Source organism: Diadema antillarum, unplaced genomic scaffold (genome assembly GCF_040938485.1).
Source record: "Diadema antillarum isolate AM-2024a unplaced genomic scaffold, OU_Dant_1.0 scf00000125, whole genome shotgun sequence".
Lineage (NCBI taxonomy): Eukaryota > Metazoa > Echinodermata > Echinoidea > Diadematoida > Diadematidae > Diadema > Diadema antillarum.
This window is the reverse complement of record NW_027271014.1, coordinates 834,067-852,885: the sequence shown is the minus strand read 5'-3', so window position 1 is coordinate 852,885 and position 18,819 is coordinate 834,067. Positions and strand designations below refer to the sequence as shown.

The following is an 18,819-nucleotide window of genomic DNA, read 5'->3' as shown; positions in this document are numbered from 1 at the left end:
ATATATATATATATATATATATATATATATATATATATATATATTTCTTTGTAATTATAACTCAACCCCGTCTTTTTTTCTTTTTTTTTTGGTAATACATTGTACGCTCCTTGTCAATGCATGTGAAAAACAACAACTACCACTTGCAAATTATGAAACTGTCATTACAGCCTAGTGGCTTATATGGACGTTGTCGTAGTTCTTTCACGTAATAATCTTGTCAATTTTTGATGGAGTCATTTGAGCATTGCATTGCATTGCATAAGTTGTAAAGCAAGTCACTTTCCGTAGTCCTTTTGGCAAACTCAATGATGAAAATGTTATTTATGCCTTAGAATAAATAAAATATAGTGAATCACGAATAAAGAGATATCTGCGAAGAATACGTATTTCGTTTCGAATTCTGGTGTTATTAGTTATTATTTCTTTTTATAACAAAATGTCTTTATAATTTATATATTCTTTTCATGCATAAACATGTGCCATATAATACTTTTTGATAAGGTGAATAAAGATTACATCACAAACGCAGGATATATAATCAGATAATTGTACAATGATAAAAGACGTAAACCCTCTCTGTCTGTGCTGGTTGGTGTGGGCTTGTTTGTGCTATTATTCCAATGGATCTGCTGGCATCATTTCATACATGAATTAATCGAGCTTCTATAACGCATTGGGACATTATACAGTAATAGAACGTCAGCTTTAAGAAAGCCATCACGATCTCTTGGAAAATAATTCATGTAGAAGTAACGACACACTCGATCTAAAATTATTGGATCTATGCATGCCTAATACCCTGCGGACGCATGTCAGTCGGCATGAAGTTCAAGTCTTAGATTTTAAAGACTTCAGAACTGAAGCGAAACTAAAAAGAAAAAAAGTGAATTTTACGCTGACAACATTGTGACTGCTCTGTTTTCTATTTAGTTTTTAATCACAGCAAACGAGCTGGTGAACAGTCGTTTTCAATAGAAAAGGATCATTGTGAGTTTGCATTAACACAAACAAGTGTCCAAACTATTAGTGAGGGAAATGCAAAAATTTAGTTTGATGAATACTGCAACATCTGAGTACAATGATAACAATGTTGCGAAGTGGCAATTAAGATTATGTGATGTGCAAAATCATTTCAAGAGGAAGACGATTGGTTTCAATATAAAGAAGATTGTAAATCTTCCTGCTTGAAATAAATAGTACAGCGTTCGTCATAAACTAGATTCTACCTGCAAAACAATCAGGTTAATTGTGACTTTTCATGCAAGTAAACGATTGTGTGTAATTTTTGACTGATTTTCAACAAAGAGGGTCAAATAATAAACTGTCACTCGTATAAGAGATCTAATATTTACAGCTTTTAAATGATTACTAATCAAACAGGACGTTTTGATTAGGGATTCCAGGTAGATGTAGGCCTGTGTGAACGTAATTGACGATATCTTGTGAGTATTCAGTCTTGAACCGAGCGACAGCAAAGAGAGAAAAAAAAAATGTTTATCATGTATACTGTCTCCTGATAAGATTGACTATAATTATCAAATACAAGCAAGGATTTCATAGCCATATAAACTTTCATTTCCAAAAGAAATCAAAAGCATTCATTCAATGACGGCTTTATTCTTTTAAATCCATTCGAGCGCATAGATAGCAATATAATGACAATTACTTACAATTTACCACAGTGATAGAATCAGTATTAATGCATTAATGTTCATAGCAGACTATAATGATAATACAACTGTAATAATAATCTCATAAGCTTTACAACTGAATAGTGCATTTCAATAGTCTCATTAGTTGGTGTATACGTATTTCAGCGGTAATGCTCGATAAGATAGGCTCTAGCACATATTGATGCTACTGATGCAAGTACACTAACTCTGATTGTTAAGATATTTGCCGTTCACTCAACTGTAAAAATTCGACGTGAAATATTTTCGCTAGTGCAGTTACGACAGGGGTGCAGTAGCCGTATCTTAACCCGTTCCATACGGGAACCTGGTGGCTTGTGTATTAAGTCTATGGGGATTTCAGGATTTAGTTTGGAACAGGTTAGATGCAGTAACCGTATAGAGAGATACGGTTACTGCATCCCTGTCGTAACGGCACTCGTGAAAATACGTATTGTGTTTTTAGTGGGTTTAGTGTTTATTAATTCTCCAGTTCTGCCGGTATACATTTTGTCTGTCATTATCAGTAAAGTCATAGTTGATCGAAGGATTTCCATTTCGTTTCTTGCCAGTAATCAAATCTATTCAAGCCATTCCGGAGTCAGGCGTCTTTGGGTCTCAGTCCATCCAATAGTGGTAATGCTTCTGGCCAGCGTGTAGCGGATTGCGTTCAACGCGGTTCTGAAATATGAAAAAACAGAACACGGTAATACCGCACTGCATCAGACTGTATGCGCATAAAACAGTATTTATGATACAAAGTCAACAATAATTCCCTAAACTTTCTGATACACTTAGATTTGTCTACCCTGACGGGGTCTGCAAATGTAAGGCAGCTGTATCCACCCAGTAACGACACTACTCTTGCCGCCGCTATTATTATCATCATCCTTTTTGCCATGCCTGTTTCCTTTCTTTGGTTAAAAGAAGCAGGCGGGAAAAGCCATATTGCGTATAGTTAACGAGCAAATTGTATTTGTCGTCCATACTTTGATGGCTTTGTCCTACAATGTCTATTCAAGACGGATGAAAGTTTCTGCTAATACCTTTGCGCCCATGTTAATCATGTTAACTGCAATCTATACGCAGGCAATAACTTTGATTCGGATGATTTTTTTAACCGCTTGCTTCATATTGCTTAAGTTAAGTATACTGCAAAGCTCTTTACAGATTTTGTGCTGTATGAGTAAAATTTCAATAATTCTTGGAGAAATGATTCGTCCAACGTTTATCCTCTTCCGAGTTCACAGTTCTCAATGTCTTCCACATGGACTCAAAAAGCACCTCCCCACAGCAATAAGCCAGTTCGTAATTAGCTCATGTGCGCGTTGGTACAAATGACCTTTCTTTTTTCTCAGTTGGTTAAGCACTTCACTCGTATTCAAAGCAACATAATGCGTACCGGTAAGTTTACCCGGCGTAACAATGTATGGAATTCGTGTTAAAAAAAAAATGATCTTGCATATAGTGAGACCAGGTGACAAGAATGGTCCGTCAAACAACCGTTGGGGGAAGCTGCATCCATTTCTTTGTTTTGTATTGAATGCACCAAAACATGTGTTTTTCGTATTGCCAAATACCAGGTTTGCTGTCAGGTGGATGTACTGGCAAGTATCATTTACAAGGATTGCATGAATAATCATTACATTATGCCAGATGATTTTCTCCGTTAATTTAAAAACCATCGTGCGTCTTGGTGCGAATGACCTTTTTCTGCTCATTCGCAAAGTAGAACTACGAACTGGCTTATTACTGCACTTCTTGTCCAGCGCCATTCCCAACTGAAAGAACGAGATCATATCGTATCGATTTATAGCTTATGACAATCATGACCGCAGAGATTGACGTTTGGAATTACGTTCGACTTCGACAAGAAAAGTGTATTAGTGAAGTTTCAGCACACCCGACTTGCTCCGCTGTAAGACGCCTCGCTTCCATCAACCACGTAGGGTACCCTGAAGTTTGTCTGCATGTAGTGTGGATCATGTCTCTGTCAAAATAGAAGGTCGAAAGGTGTAATAAACACCACGGTGTTTCTAGTTATGCAGAGTATTATGTAACATTCACATAATCCATAGATGTAGAATAAAGAAATAACCATAAACCCATTGAAAGAAAGATATTATTCAGGTGAAGGCTCAGGTTTGAGTTTCTTCAGTTTGTCTCCCTTTACAAATGAAAAAAAAAATTACAGATCAGCAGTTGCGATCTTATAAAATTTTTCATTTGTAGAGGGAGACAAAGTGAAAAAACTCAAACCTGGACCATAAACCCATTGTTTCACTCATTCTAAACGCCAGTGATACGATGGAGATGTCAACAATAAGTTCATTTCTTTCAGCCATGGTTTTCATTGTTCTTGCCACGCGAGACTTTTCATATCACGCACTTGACGGTATATACCCATCATTTTTACCTGTTTCAGCTTCGTGTTTATGCCATAAGCCACCGGTGGGCCTGGAATGTAAGAGCGATCTCCGTGAAGATTCATCCGCGCCATGGACCGTTGGACCGCCTCCTGTTCGCTGTCAAGCGAGGATCCGTCGTCTCTCAAATGTGTCCTAAATGGGGTGCTATTTGCAATTTTTAAACAAATCAGTGAATTTAAGAACATCGGTAAGTCACGATTACGTAGACTATTACTCGCTTAATCGTATCAGACTTCCAGATTTGACAATTTGATATAATGAATTTGGCATTGGATGGCGGTAGCATGAGTCTAGCGCTGAATTAATCAAGGCCCCTGACTAATTCTTTGACACACTTAACACAATGAAACTCATCAGCAATAGGTCATTATTTTTCTCCAAGTTATCAGCGTATTATAATTATCAAATTAAGATCTAGTTCATCTACTCCTAATGCCAATTATGCGGCTGACGTGTATGTTGAGTAGATGCAAAATGCGTTATGGTTTTAACATCAAACTGTCTTTGCATTTGGAGAAACACTAAAGCTTAAATTTCTGAATATATCATTTCAATTCATTAAGTTTGAATGTTCTATAAAGTAACATCTTTCCCGTAATTTGTAGTAGACTATTATACCAAAATAGAAGTTCTGTACAAGGTACGGAAACAAATCTGTAAATTTTGACAGGAAGAAATGAAACACTCATAATTACCTCCGTCAAAAAGATATGTTTTTGCCGGCGTTTGATTGCGGTTAGTATGTTTATCTATGTGCAAAACAACTCAAAAAGTTTTGAACGGATCTAAATGATCTGTCCCGATCTAGCAGATCGGGAGAGAGCGGCAAAAGCGTACGGGGATCGGAAGCATCGTAGCAGCAGCGTGTGGAGGTCGGGGTTGGAGCGGGCAGTTTTTCAGATCGGGAAGAAATTTTGAACCGGTTCAAAATTTCTTCCCGATCTCCCCGATCAAAATTGACATATTTTTAATCGTACGGCAAGCGGGGAGAGCGTAGTGACAGCGTAAACGCAGCGGGGAGAGCGTAATGACGGCGTAAACGCAGCGGGATGAGCGTAACAAGGTCTTTCTGAGCGTAGTAACATCGGCACAAGAACGGGAAGTAATTTTAGCTGTAATTTTCGAAGAAGAAGAACAGATGAAGAAAAAGAAGAGAAGAAAGCAGCGAAGCAGCTACCCAAAAGGCGAAGAAAGAGAGACTGCACGTGATGCTGAAAGAGGAGGAAGAGGACAAAGCAGAATTTTGAAGAATATGAAATCATCTACAACTGGAGGAAGACGGACTATAAAAGCAAGGACATCAAGAAAAATCCTTTGAAAAATCAGCACGTCTTTGTTTATACAATGCATTGCTGCAAAAGAACCGTGAGTTGAGGAGGCTCTTCAAGTTCAAGTTCAAATTGATTTATTTCACTTCCAACAAACAAATAATAAAAAATACAAAGAAACGCTCATATACACAGACGTCATGAAATCAGTACAGTACTCTCCGCTTAATCGGGTAGGCTCGAGCAAGGTGTTTCTTACCCGATTAAACGGAGTACCCGATTAACAGAAGAACACGTCTCATTGAAAATTGACACACACAATGTGTGTGTACGTACATTGTACACTGCACCAAACACCTACACTATTATATGCTTAACGCGCGTGTTTTCAGGGCACATTATACATACCTTACACTATTGCTCAGTCACGAGTAATAATTTACACTCTTTTTATGGACAATATGTCTTCAGAAAACTTTGTCGTTTGACTATGGACTCCTGGCTAACATGCAGGCGTTTTCCGAAATGAACACGTCTCTTTGCGTGCATTAGTCATGTAGAACGTCGGGTTACTTTTCGAGAAGTAACTGGGGAAAAGCAAATTTTGGAGTTGGTGCATGGCCTGGTTTTTGTTGCAAACATCTTGTATTGTTAATGTTGCTGCAGAGCAAGGGATGAGCGCATTTAGTGTGTTCAACTCCTGTCTGTCTATGCAATTCGTATGTGAGTGCCAACTACATGTGTAATGTTCTTTTACCTGTGGCAAGTCGTGCTGGTAGATGTGTTTTCATGTTTAATCACTCCCCAATTATAATGATCGGTCTTCTTTGCAAATTAAGCAGAGAATGCAATTAGCTGTGGAAATTTTGACATTCATGAGTTCTTAAAGTATATGCGATAAAATGTTGGTAGAAATTAGATAAGAAGAAAATTATTTACCCATTTATGCGGAGAGGCAACCCGATTATCAGGTAATTTTAATGTGCACTGGAACTGATTTTGACATTACTACCCAATTAAACGGAGTACCCGTTTAAGCGATACCCGATTACGCGGAGAGTACTGTACAATGCGATGAACAGAATAGCATTGTAAAAGAGATACAGGCAAATTATCAACAGAGATACAAATAACAGTTACGTCACTGTGGTAAATGCGTACAAAATATTGCTGGAAATGGAGGGGACTGCTAAAAAGCAGAGCTTATAGTATTAGAATGCAGTCCCCTCATAGAGAAAAATATATAATTGCAAAAAACAACAACAACAAATTTTCCTAAGCGATAGCAAAAAAAAAAAAAAATGACAGACAGAGTAATACACACATACATGCACACATACGGACGCACATTAACAAACACATGGCGGCTGTCTTGTAAGGAAAAAATTGATGAGAGGATAGAAATATATAGTAGTGAAGAAGGTAGTAAGTCCGAGGTGGACAAGGGGGGGGGGGGGGGGGGAGGGGAGAGGAGAGGGAAATGGTGGGTCACAACCAGGGCACTGGAGGCACAGAAGCACGGGCTCGCTGATGAAGAAAGAGTAGTGAGAATAACGAACAACAACAACTTTGAAAATCAAAAGTAAAAAAAAGAAGAATGAATCTTCGAGGTCCACAGTATATTTCTTCGGTTCTGCATTGATGCTAATAAGTTGACTGACTGCTGACCCACAGTCGAATCGGGGTACATCGGGGCACATCGGGCACTTTTCAGCTCTCTGAACTGGGTAACAGCGTGATAAGATCGTATAGATCGTTCAGAGCGTAGATACAGCGTGCATTGATCGGATAACATCGGCAACATCGCACTAACAGCGTAGCTACATCGCATAGTGGAACGGGGGCTTTACAAGGAAAGTTGATAAAGACATAAGGAAAAGATATTCAAATTTTGGAAGTGATCCGGGTCACCATCTGGATCATAATATGGGTGAAAATGAGCTGCTTGGCAAGGGTTATAACGCTCTCCGAGTGCTTTCTTAGTTTTACTACCAACTGTTCGTCAGAATTCTACAGGGTTTTTTTTTGTGTACAGTAAGTTCTTCTACTTGAACATTTTATAATGTGATCAAGAAGAATATTTAACAGGTACCTTAGGAAAACTTTCCTCATTTGCATCCTCTTGATATATGAAGTATATAAACAGCACAACGCGAAGGTAGCAAGAAGCAGGAGGAATGATACACATCCAAGAGCGATGCCAATGATAGCACCCGTGGAAATAGGTGTGGCTCCCGTACCTGGATGTTTGTTTGATTTTGCATAGGTAACAAAAACAAACAGAAAAGAAATCTATTTACTGTGTTATCTATCACAAAATAACGAACGAAGACCATCAACTCATTTATGTATTGTCAATCGATATTGATAATTTATGTATCATTCACATCTAGTTAATCACATCATTAAGTATCATTCATATCTAGTGCGCTCAATAACATCTCACATATTCGGTTGCAGACATTTTCCTACACTACTGACTTCATTTCGCATCTCAATTAGCAGCAGCTTGAGAGTGGAGCCTATAAGCCTTGCCATTGAAGAAATCTAAACACAGGGATTACCCCAATGAATTAATCAGAAGTTGCGTTGGTATCTTATTCTGCATTACAAATGAATTTAAATCATGATGTGACATGCAGGAAAGTATATGCTACTGTTAGAAATGGAGATAATTTGAATTACCATTAATGGCGAATGAACCAATTTGGTAGGTTGAGCCACCACCGGTCAGTGTGTCTGGATTCAATGCCATCAGGCTAGCTACCCTGGAGTCAACCTCACTCGCAGTACTCCCGAAAACGGAGACAAGAAAGCTTACAACGATACTTCCCGATGCTATGTTAGTTATGGTCACATCGACATCGCTGTTCTCCAGGTTGGCTTCGGCGATGATCTTAGGGATTCACAAGACACAGTCGACAGGGATATTTTTTTTTCTTCCGCTTTCACTCATTCTTTCGAAAAGTACTCTGACAAAATGGCTTTTGTTGTTCATATTACAAACATAGAAACATGCAAGTTATGATCAGTGTAGGGAAAGTTGCATTGGAATTATTGTTTTGTTGATCATGAAAAAGTAAAAAAAGCAATGATTTACTCCGATGTCGCTGGTAGAATGTTGGCTTGGAAGGTATTCTTTTTGGGTCATATTTGTGAGCTTTCCTTATAAGTCTGAAGAAGAAATGGCATAAAATGTCACATTTATAGTATATAGTTAACATTTAGATATTCACTTGGCCACATAAGTGATGTTGAGGATATCATGAACAAAAAAAAAAAAATCAACATGTATTTGCACTGCAGACTTCTTTTAAGATGTTACGAAAACCTGTAGATATTTGCACACGTTATAATTAGTACATTTCCATTGTATATACCCGGGCGAATATCAAGGAAATTTAGGTGGCATCTTTTTTTCCTCCCTTTTTTTCCTTTTTTTTTTTAATCGTGATAAGGATGGGTGTGGAAAATACAAATACATGCTCTTACGGCTGACTCAAGATTCTCTTGGAGTTCTTGGAACGCGTTGCTGCTGGAGCTTCGCAAGTCATTCGTTAAAGTCGCATCGCTTCCGTCAATCTGGGTGATAGTGACGACGCCGATAAGCTGCTGAGAAACTGTTAGAGCAGAGACAAAAACAACAGCAAATTATGGGACAAAATAAAAGGAATAATTTCGTCTCATTAACGCTAATTCTAATAATGCACCCTGCTGGGGAAAATGTCATGAAATATGGATGCGCGAGGCTGACTTGAAATCCTGACATCCCCATTATAGAAGTTGTGAAAATGTATACTGGCTGAGAACAACAGAAAAATGAAGAAAATGTGTGCTATGTGCTAAAAGTTTCAGTCCGTTCCTTTCAGACATTTACGATTTACTCTATTTATTACGGTGACGGAATTTAAGTAACAATGTAACTATAATTACAAGGCGTAAGGATTTCAATAATATATTTTATTAGCACTTATTAATTAAATGTGTTTGGAACGCCTACGCATTTTCTTTCAAACGGTGATCACAGAGAAAATGAATAAACATGAACAGGGATTTTACCTTCTACTTGTTCTAGAAGCGTATGGGTTTCCTCATTCACCGTAGAGCACCAGCACTGAATAACATTGCCATAATACAGGCCTACAGAAAGTACAGGTGATATTCTGAACGGAACTTTGCACAACTGACTGATTATCGACAACAAATGTCTTGCTGTGATACATAGGAAACTTGTTTAATATCTTACAGGCGCATGCGCCGTTCCTTTCCACTCTTCCACCATCGCACACCAATCCAGTCTCAGTGGATACATCAGTGGTCGTCACCTCGGCGTCTTCTGAGATATTGGGCATTTTGAACAAAACAACAACAACAACAAAAAAAAAAAAAAAAAACAGAAAACGCTAGGTGAAATTCAAAGATCATTAAGATTTCTTTATATTGACATTATTCTTACCCAGTGTTTCGTTTCGTTTCGTTTATTTCATTTTCAAGAAAGAGTGAAAATGTACAAACATAGCACGACAAAGGAACGCAAAAAAGTCTCAAAAATTAGCTGCATGAAAATACACTGAAAATTATTTAGCTGAGATCAATGACCTCCTCAAGTCGCTGTCAGCTTGAGAAAAGCACCTACTTCAGGTATAGCCTTTGAAGAAATCGCAACTCTTGTCTAGGCATATCTTACTACCCAACGTTGATGTTATACAATCCTATGGTAACCCCGGCGCTATCAAAGTTACTTTGCCATGGTATTAGCGCACTTAATAAAAATATGGTACAATTGCGAACGGGAAAGAATCGAGGAATTACCGTTAAGAACGAACGAGCCAATCTGAAAGGTGGAGCCACCACCGGTCAACATGTCCGGATTCAAATCCACCAAGCTAGCTACATTCGTTTCGACGTCACTGGTAGTATTGCCAAAAACGGAGACAACGTAGCTAACAATGATGCTTCCAGATGCTATGCTAGTTATGGTCACCTCGACGTCTTCTGGGTTCAGGCCGGCTTCGGCAATGATCTTAGGGATTCATAAAACACAATCGATAGGGATAATCTTTTCTTTTCCTCCAAAAGTGCATGCAATGACCCTCTACCTATAGATAATTTAACAATTCGACAGTTCTTTTTTCAAAGAAGTACATGTCTTTTACTACCCTGTCTTCCAGATAGAGTACTAAAGCGTGACATCATAAAGCCATTAATCGTCATGGGATTAGTTCTGAACAACCTCAAGTGGCCCGAGTGTAACGATATTTCTATCCAAACTGTGCAATGCAAAGGTATGTTGTCTGGGTTATTGATTCATGATACCTTGCTTATCACTGGAAATATGGCTCATATTAAAATTAGCCACTTAACTTGTCTTAAGTGGCTAATTTATGAGCCATATTCATATTGTATAAGTATATGATATACATACATATCATATAACTATTCGTTCTACTAGTTTTTTTTTTTCAGAGTACTTGGATACGCAAAACCACCTCACAATCATTGTTAAAGTAAATTGTATGATAAAAAAAAAAAAAACACATTTGGATACACATTTTCCTACAGGCCGACCATAACTTGCATGCTTCCGTGAAAGGTCTTTTGTCAATTGCATCTATAACATTGAAACACAGTTACGCTCAGTCCAAAGAAGTTTCATTTCACAGTTTTTGTTCATTATGATAGAGCTTACAACAGTTCCTCTAAGATCTTCAGAAAACTTTTAGATATTTACCAAAAATATGTACATGTACATCTCGCGTATATATCTGGGCTCGGTATCAAGTTGATTTACTAGCATTTTGCTTTAAAAATGAGGTGGAATTTACCTGCATGGAGAGGGTAAATACATAAACATGCACTTACGGCTGACGCGAGATTCTCTTCGAGTGTTTGGAAAGCGTTGCTGCTCGAATTTTGCAAGTCCTCCGTTAAAGTTGCGATGCTCCCATCAATCTGGGTGATAGTTACTGCGCCGGTCAATCGTCGGGAGTCTAAAAGAAAAGACAGCAGCGAATCATATATAAGGGAAAATATACTATCATGTCTCTTATACTAATTTCGAAAACAGACCTTACTGAGTAAAATAATTAAATAATTAGATAAATAATAAATAAATAAATAAATAAATAAATAAATAAATAAATAAATAAATGGATAAATAAATAAATATATATATGAATAAATTAAAAAAAAATGATGAAATCTGGCTACGCGTGGGTGCTGTGAAATCTTGACATCCCGCTTGTGGAACTTGTAAAAACATACTACACCAGTACAGAAAGGAAAAAAAAAGAAACGACGAAAATGTAAGAATCTGTACTTTTTCCTATAAGGCGTTTCAGTCTTTTCCTTTTAGAAATTTATGATCTGCCGTACCTGAGTGACGGAATTAAGGTAATAGTTAGAGTTTATCACAAGTGACAAGGAGCAAGGATTTACATTATACAATGTCCTTCATTCGCTTTTTCTTGTTAAAGGTGCATGTTGGAAGATGTATTTTCTTGCAAAAGTGGTCACAGAGAAGAAAGGCAGTCATGAATGCGATAAAGATAAGAGACAAAATCTCTTGATAAAGCAAACTCTTGTCAACTGAAGCACAAGGACGGAAGAAAGAAAAGCAGGACATCCTCTCTGGATTGCTAGAGCAAAATCATCAGGTAGAGACAAGAAAATTTTTCTTTCCCTGTTTTATTCTAAAAGGAGTATGTTAATTGGGCCTGTACTCATTCTCCATAGACTAAGTACATCAGGTCCTGAATGTAAACAAAGATCAATGACAGTCAAGTATAGGACAACAGCAAGTGAAGGTATATTCTAAGAGGAAATTTTGCACAACATACATGATTGATTAGCAAAAACAAGGGACTTGGTAGGTAAAACCCCAAGGGACTTGCTGAGAATTATGGGGAACTGGTTATCTTACAGGCGCATACGCCGTTCCTTTCCACTCTTCCTCCATCGCACACTAATGCAGGTTCCGTGGAACTATCAGTGACTTCCACTACGGCACGTACTGACGTAGTGGACTCTGGGGCTGGGGTTGATCCTGATGATGTGGTATCGTCTGTTTTACTGGTGGTCTCATCATGTCCAGATGCTGATGTCGTTGACGATTGGACAGTCGTTGAGGTAACGGTGTTTTCTTGACTCGACGAAGCTGGCGTTGACGAGTCTACTGGTCTTGTCGAAACATCTGAGAGAGTGGAAGATGCCACAGTTGAAGGTACAGGAGATGAAGGTTGCGGTGCTGCGGTCGTGACTGTGGTGTGTGGAAGGGTTGTCCCGTCAGGAACATCTGTTTGTTGGGAAGGGGTCGAAACCTCTGGGGTCGGTGCAGGTGATGACGTATCAGAAACTGAAGTTGGTATTATTGAGACCGTTGAAACTTCTGGGACTAAAGTGGTTGGGCTCGAAGTCGTTGGATTCGTTGATCCATCTGGGCTCGAAGTTGTTGGATTCGTTGATCCGTCCGGAACTGCAGTCGTTTGGCTGGTTGATCCCTCCTGGTCTGGAGGTGTTGCTGAGCTCGAAGGACCAACTGGGACTGACAGCGTCGAAGTAATTGCTGATGCTGTATCAAGAACAATAAGCATCGCTTATATTGAAATGCTTTCACATTGACTCGGTGTTAGTTGAGCTAACAATAATAATGCAGTGCGCGTTGTACTTTACACTCGGATTTTAAGTATTCTTAGATGCGGGCCTTCACGCCCGAGGTCATTTCATCAAGTTTTATTTTGTCTTTGTTTTGTGTAAGCGATTTTCACAGAAAAGATAGGAAAGATAGATATATAGATGGATAGATAGATAGAGAGAGAGAGAGGGGGGGGGGGATGGGGGAGGCAGAGGAAAGGGGGGGGGGGATGGGGGAGGCAGAGGAAAGGGGGGGGGGAGACTCATTACCTTCGCACGTTCTGCCGTCGGCTTGAAGCTCGTAACCTTCGTCACAGAAACACACGTAACTGCCCTCTGTATTGTTGCAACTGTGGTCACAGCCGTGCTCGTCATCGCATTCATTGATATCTGGGAAAGCAATCATAGAGGTATGATCGATGTTTTAAAAGAATAAAGACGTCTAAAAACATAACAATTTCAAAACTTATTTCATAATTTTGTCTTTTTTTTTCTTTACAACCACGTTTTCGTTGCGGTACATTTTGATCTAGAGCCTACCACCGGTTCTTCTGTATGTTTTCGGGTAAGAATGTCGTTACATTCCCAATCGTTACTATTTGTTTTTACAAGGTTGAACTTGACAACAGAGAAGTTATCATGCTTTGATACAGTGTACTTACCTACAATGATCCTGCATTTTTTTATTATCATTATCTTTTTTTTTTCAGATAGCGGGTATCCTGGTTTGAACCTTGACGAATGACGATGATTCTCAGGGCTTTTGTTTTGTCATTGTTATCAATGTCTTGATTGTTATTTCAGCTTATTTGAACATGGCAACATTGGCCACTATCCTCCTGTACCGGTACCGACGGGAATGACTATAGGGATATATGAGTCATATACGACCTTTTGCAGGAGCTTGTGACATCACTATCACAAGCTTTCCCATTCATTTTTGCCGCAGCCAGTGTTCACTTGCGTCTTATATTCAGTACAAACTGAAATCTTACAAAAACATTGAAAAGGTTGATGTCTGTGACATAAAGAAATTATGCAGAGGTGCTGTCCAACATGACTATAACCTTTACGAACCATTGCCCAAGGTGTAATTCAAAGAGAAATAACCTGATAAAATATGTGTTATTTTTGTTTATTCTCACAATTGTTTTCTGTACTTATACTTATATTGCATACGACAGGGTAATTTGCACAACAGTCATGACAGTCACGGCTTTAGCTAGCGTGATCACCGTAGAGTAACAAGATTCAGAATACGAAAAAAAAGTCAAACAGTCTCTCAAATTGAACCCATATGCATGAATTTCTAAAACTTATCTAAAATCACGTTTCTGTAAGTCTAATGCCCTGATAGCAGGTTTCAGAGTACGCCTGCACCAAAATCTAACATTTCATAGTCTGCACCGGTGTTTTTTATCTTTCATTTTCAGTCTGAGGCATCAAGCTCTGTGTAAAGTCAAATAAAGAACTCCACCTTCGCACGTCTCAGCGCTCAGGGTAAATCCCGCGTGGCAGCCGCAAGTGTACCCTCCTTCATTGTTGAAGCAAATCTGAGAGCAATTATTTTCCTCAGTCAAGCATTCATTGATATCTGAAAAACAAAACAAATAAAGCATGGCACATACTTAATGGATACAGACATTTTCAGAGTCTTGGAACATAATGAAACGCAGAGCTTGCCATCAAATAAAAAAACCCCAACAACCCACAATATCAATTTCATGTCACATGGTCATGTTGACTGAGAGAAAAAAAAAGCGCTCTTACCCGTACAATCACCACCATCACCACCGAAGCCCGAGTCACAGGTGCAGTTGTAGCCCTCGAAGGTGTCGGTGCAGACACCATTTCCACACACGTCGGCGAACTCCTCACACTCGTTGACTTCTGCGTATGCAAATGATGTCATAAACACCGAAACAACAAATCAAAAAAGAAATCCTGAGTGTTTGACAAACGGGACTTCCGTTGAAAGTGAACCATTTCATGAGAAAATTTAGTAGCTGAAAATAATGATTAGCTTAGTTAACTATCATGTTAACAATGCCTTGGAAGTACAAACATTATTTATTGCACCCTTGAAAGCACACACAGAGAAATTACGGTTCTAATTTGCACCCTAGAGGGTGCATATCGTTGTAACACCAGCGGCTCCATTTAGGGTTCTATTTTTGGGGGTGCTTATGTAGCACCCTATATTTAACACCATATATGGTGCATATTTGCACCCCTCCATTGGGTTCCCTTTCTGCACCCAATAGGGTTCATATCGTTGTAACACCAGCGGCTCCATTTAGGGTTCTATTTTTTGGGGTGCATATTTGCACCCCTCCATTGGGTTCCCTTTCTGCACCCCATAGGGTGAACAAAAATTCAGGTGCAAATTTGCACCCTTTCTGGTTCATATCGTTGTAACACCAGCGGCTCCATTTAGGGTTCTATTTTTGGGGGTTCTTATTTAGCACCCTATATTCAACACCCAAAAAGGTGCAAATATAGACCTCTATACAGGGTTCCTCTTCTGCACCTCATACCTGCACCCATTATGGTTCATATTGTTATTGTTGTAATTTTGCACCCTATGGGGTGATAAAGTCACCGCAATATAGGATGCAATACAATTTGCACACGTCTCTATATAGGGTTACCTTTCTGCACCCCATATGGTGAAAATTATAACCTTTTTGTTAAAACCAAAATAATTATATACTGGATGCCTTCACTAACTTCACAAACAATTACCTAAGGTCTACTGGATGCCTTCACTGACTTCACAATTAACTAAGGTAACACTCCAGACATGAAGCAAAATAGCATGCATACAGTAGATTTACACACAGTTTCTCAGTCAATTAAATCCACAATCTTTCGAAAACTGAAGTCAGAGACTTCAATTCAACAACAAATAGAACATAAACATGATGAATACAGTGCATACTTACATATAGATTATTAACATTTTAATATATGTCTCATGGAAGAGGGACAAGTTAACAGCGATTTTCTTTTTCATGGTTTACTTTAAAGTGAACATGAAATATACATTGTATTTCTACAAATTCTAATACGAGATGCATATTTTGTCATAAAAAGGGCAATGTAAATCAAAAATGTATGAAATTTGGTCAGTGCATTGAATAAGAAAAATAATATTCGTTCTTTCCATCACATGATTACCTTTTCTTCTTTTAAAGGAAGTTACAACATTGACAAAAAGCACTAATTCTTTTTATTCAAAAAATCCCTGAAGCTTGCGCAGAGTAATAGTAAACTATGTGACAAATATCTTTCACATTGTCCTTCTACTTTTAGAATGGATCATAGATATGCACCTTGAATTTACCGGTACATCTTACGGTAATCAAAAGCACCTTTATGACGCTCTTAGACATTAACAGCGATATGTCAACTCTGATTTCTGGTACACAAGTTATTGCCAAAACAATGAAGGGTATGGCAAAGTTCTGTCATATATATTTGAAACTCACTACTTGTACTGACATATTCCATCCAATTCCAAGATTGGGAGCTTGCAAATGTGCCCCATTGTACAATTAGTATATTTCACATTTTGTTTTTCATATATAATTACACCAATGATAAGAAAGGTGAAAAAAGAATAAAAAAATGAAGAATGCACATCTAAATTTGGTTACTTTTTTATGCACACAGCTAAAGATATGTCCCAGTTATAAATCTTGGGCAGAATAGCACATCTGAAAACACTTTTCATTGCATCAAATTAACATTAACAATTCCACAGAAAATGTTAACTCAGAAAGGGAAAATAAGGTTAACCAATCAGTGGTATTACAAACTGGACATAAAGAGGAAGGAATATGTCTTGTGAGACAAATTTTTTGATACATTGTGGGTTTTTTTTCAAGCGATGGAAACAAGAAGCACATTGTACTCAGTACACCATAAATATAATTACACAATGTATGCAGTTTAGCCCCAACATTCAAAATATTGTAAAGAGCAGTCGATTTTTCACATTCATAAAGCAGGTATTGGTATTGGCACCATCACAAGCATAATGATCAGGAGCAAAATATATTATTATTACTATTATTATTATTATCATCATTATTATCATTATTACTATTACCATTAATATTTTACAGATTTATGATCATGCGTGAGAAATACCTCAAGTGTTGATGTATACAGTCTCACAACTCTTCCAATCATTTTAACACTTAATCTTCACCAAACCTTACACAAATATATCAGCACTTTATACAACCTACTTAAAGAAAGCTTAAAATTATAATCAGAGTTAGAGGGCAAGTCCACCTTCATATAGACCTACATGTGGATTGAGTGAATGCGCTGCAATAAGCCAGTCCGGAGATAGCTCATGTGCACAAAGGTACAAATGACCTTTCATTTTTCTCAGTTGGTTAGGCACTTCACTCAACTCAAAGTGACATAATGCAGCAGCTTGCCCACCATAGCCATTTATGGAACTCATATTCAAAGAAAGAATGAACCTAACCAGTGCAGATGAAGTGACTAGTATGGTTCGTCAATCAACACTTAGGGAATCATCTATTTTATCAAGTGCTGTTTTGACTATGTTAACAAACTTTTTTTGTGTGTTAACATTGCCAAATACCAGGCTTGCTGTCAAGTGGATGTACTGGCAGGCACCATTTATAAGGATTCCACGAATAATCCTAGCATTACAGATGCTTATCTCAGTGAAATTAAAAAAAAACCTGTCTCTCGGTACAAATAACCTTTTTTTTTTCGCACATGCTCAAACTGGTACCCCGAACTGGCTTATACGATAAGAACACATCAGTAAAAAAATTGAAAAGCGGACATTCAATTCAAAAGTTAATAATCTTTAAATCATTTGTGCAGTCGCATGCGTAGAACAATTCAAGGAAAACCTTAAGAGAATTTCACATTTCTTTTCTCTTAGGAAAAACATGCACAATTCCTCGACAAGTCACTGACGTAAGGGCAATGATAATAGTTTCTGCCTTCTTAAAGAGTGAAGTCCAGTGTTCTTTTATATGCAAAAAAGCAGATATGATATGTTGAGTTTTCTCAGGTTTTGGAACAAACTCTATTTTTCAATCCTTATATTATACATAAAGGGTTTGTGAGAAAATCATGCTTTTGTCAAGTGTCACAAAGCTACTCCACTTATGACATTGCATTGCCAGAGATTGCCCAAAATTGACATACATTGTGTGGCTGTCTACTACAAAAAAACATCAGGCGACTTTTTTTTTTGTTCTCTATTTAAACAATCAATTCAAAGTGTGCAGGTGTTGTTGAAGCACTGAGGCTATCGATGGTGAAGAAATATCTAAAATATGAATACAAACTAACCCCATGTTGTATAGTATGAAATATAATGGAAAGCATACTTTGAGTATTTTATATCCATTAGCAGATTCATATTTTCATCCATAATCCACCCTCCCCCCCCCCAAAAAAAAGAAGATAAAAGTGAATAGAAGTCAAGTTCTCTTAAGTTCGTTCTCTTGTATTTTTTCTATTATATATTTCTTTAGAGTATTCTTGTAAATATTCAAGGCCAGTGCATTCTAAGAAAGGGAATAACCTGACAACAGTTTAAAAGACAGAATAAATAGTTATCATTATCTATGAAATTAAACATTTTCACATATATTTTGCAAAAGAAAAAATGCTAATCTTCATTTCATGGAGTGGCTTCATGCTCACCCTCGGCTAAAAACAGGGAGTTGATTACTTTCTGGATTAAAATGGAAAGATGTTTCTAGAGCCGTGGTGTTTAGCAATTCTAATGGGGGGGGGGGGGGGGGTGGGGGA

The 18,819-nt window shown here is 37.9% G+C and overlaps 1 protein-coding gene across 1 annotated transcript in view; it reads right to left on the bottom strand.

Moving 5' to 3' along the window:
• Positions 1-73: 73 nt before the first annotated feature.
• LOC139720269 (uncharacterized) overlaps positions 74-18,819 on the bottom strand; it is a 128,452-nt gene continuing 109,706 nt past the window's right edge. Inside the window, exons 54-66 of the mRNA XM_071631629.1 lie at positions 14,773-14,892; positions 14,480-14,596; positions 13,273-13,392; positions 12,293-12,940; positions 11,233-11,360; positions 10,183-10,393; positions 9,617-9,706; positions 8,863-8,990; positions 8,056-8,266; positions 7,463-7,610; positions 4,090-4,246; positions 3,577-3,663; positions 74-2,354 (exon numbers count right to left, since the gene is read on the bottom strand). Coding sequence (XP_071487730.1) covers positions 2,292-2,354; positions 3,577-3,663; positions 4,090-4,246; positions 7,463-7,610; positions 8,056-8,266; positions 8,863-8,990; positions 9,617-9,706; positions 10,183-10,393; positions 11,233-11,360; positions 12,293-12,940; positions 13,273-13,392; positions 14,480-14,596; positions 14,773-14,892 — 2,228 coding nt within the window. The 3' untranslated portion in view covers positions 74-2,291. The remainder of the gene's footprint in view (positions 2,355-3,576; positions 3,664-4,089; positions 4,247-7,462; positions 7,611-8,055; positions 8,267-8,862; positions 8,991-9,616; positions 9,707-10,182; positions 10,394-11,232; positions 11,361-12,292; positions 12,941-13,272; positions 13,393-14,479; positions 14,597-14,772; positions 14,893-18,819) is intronic.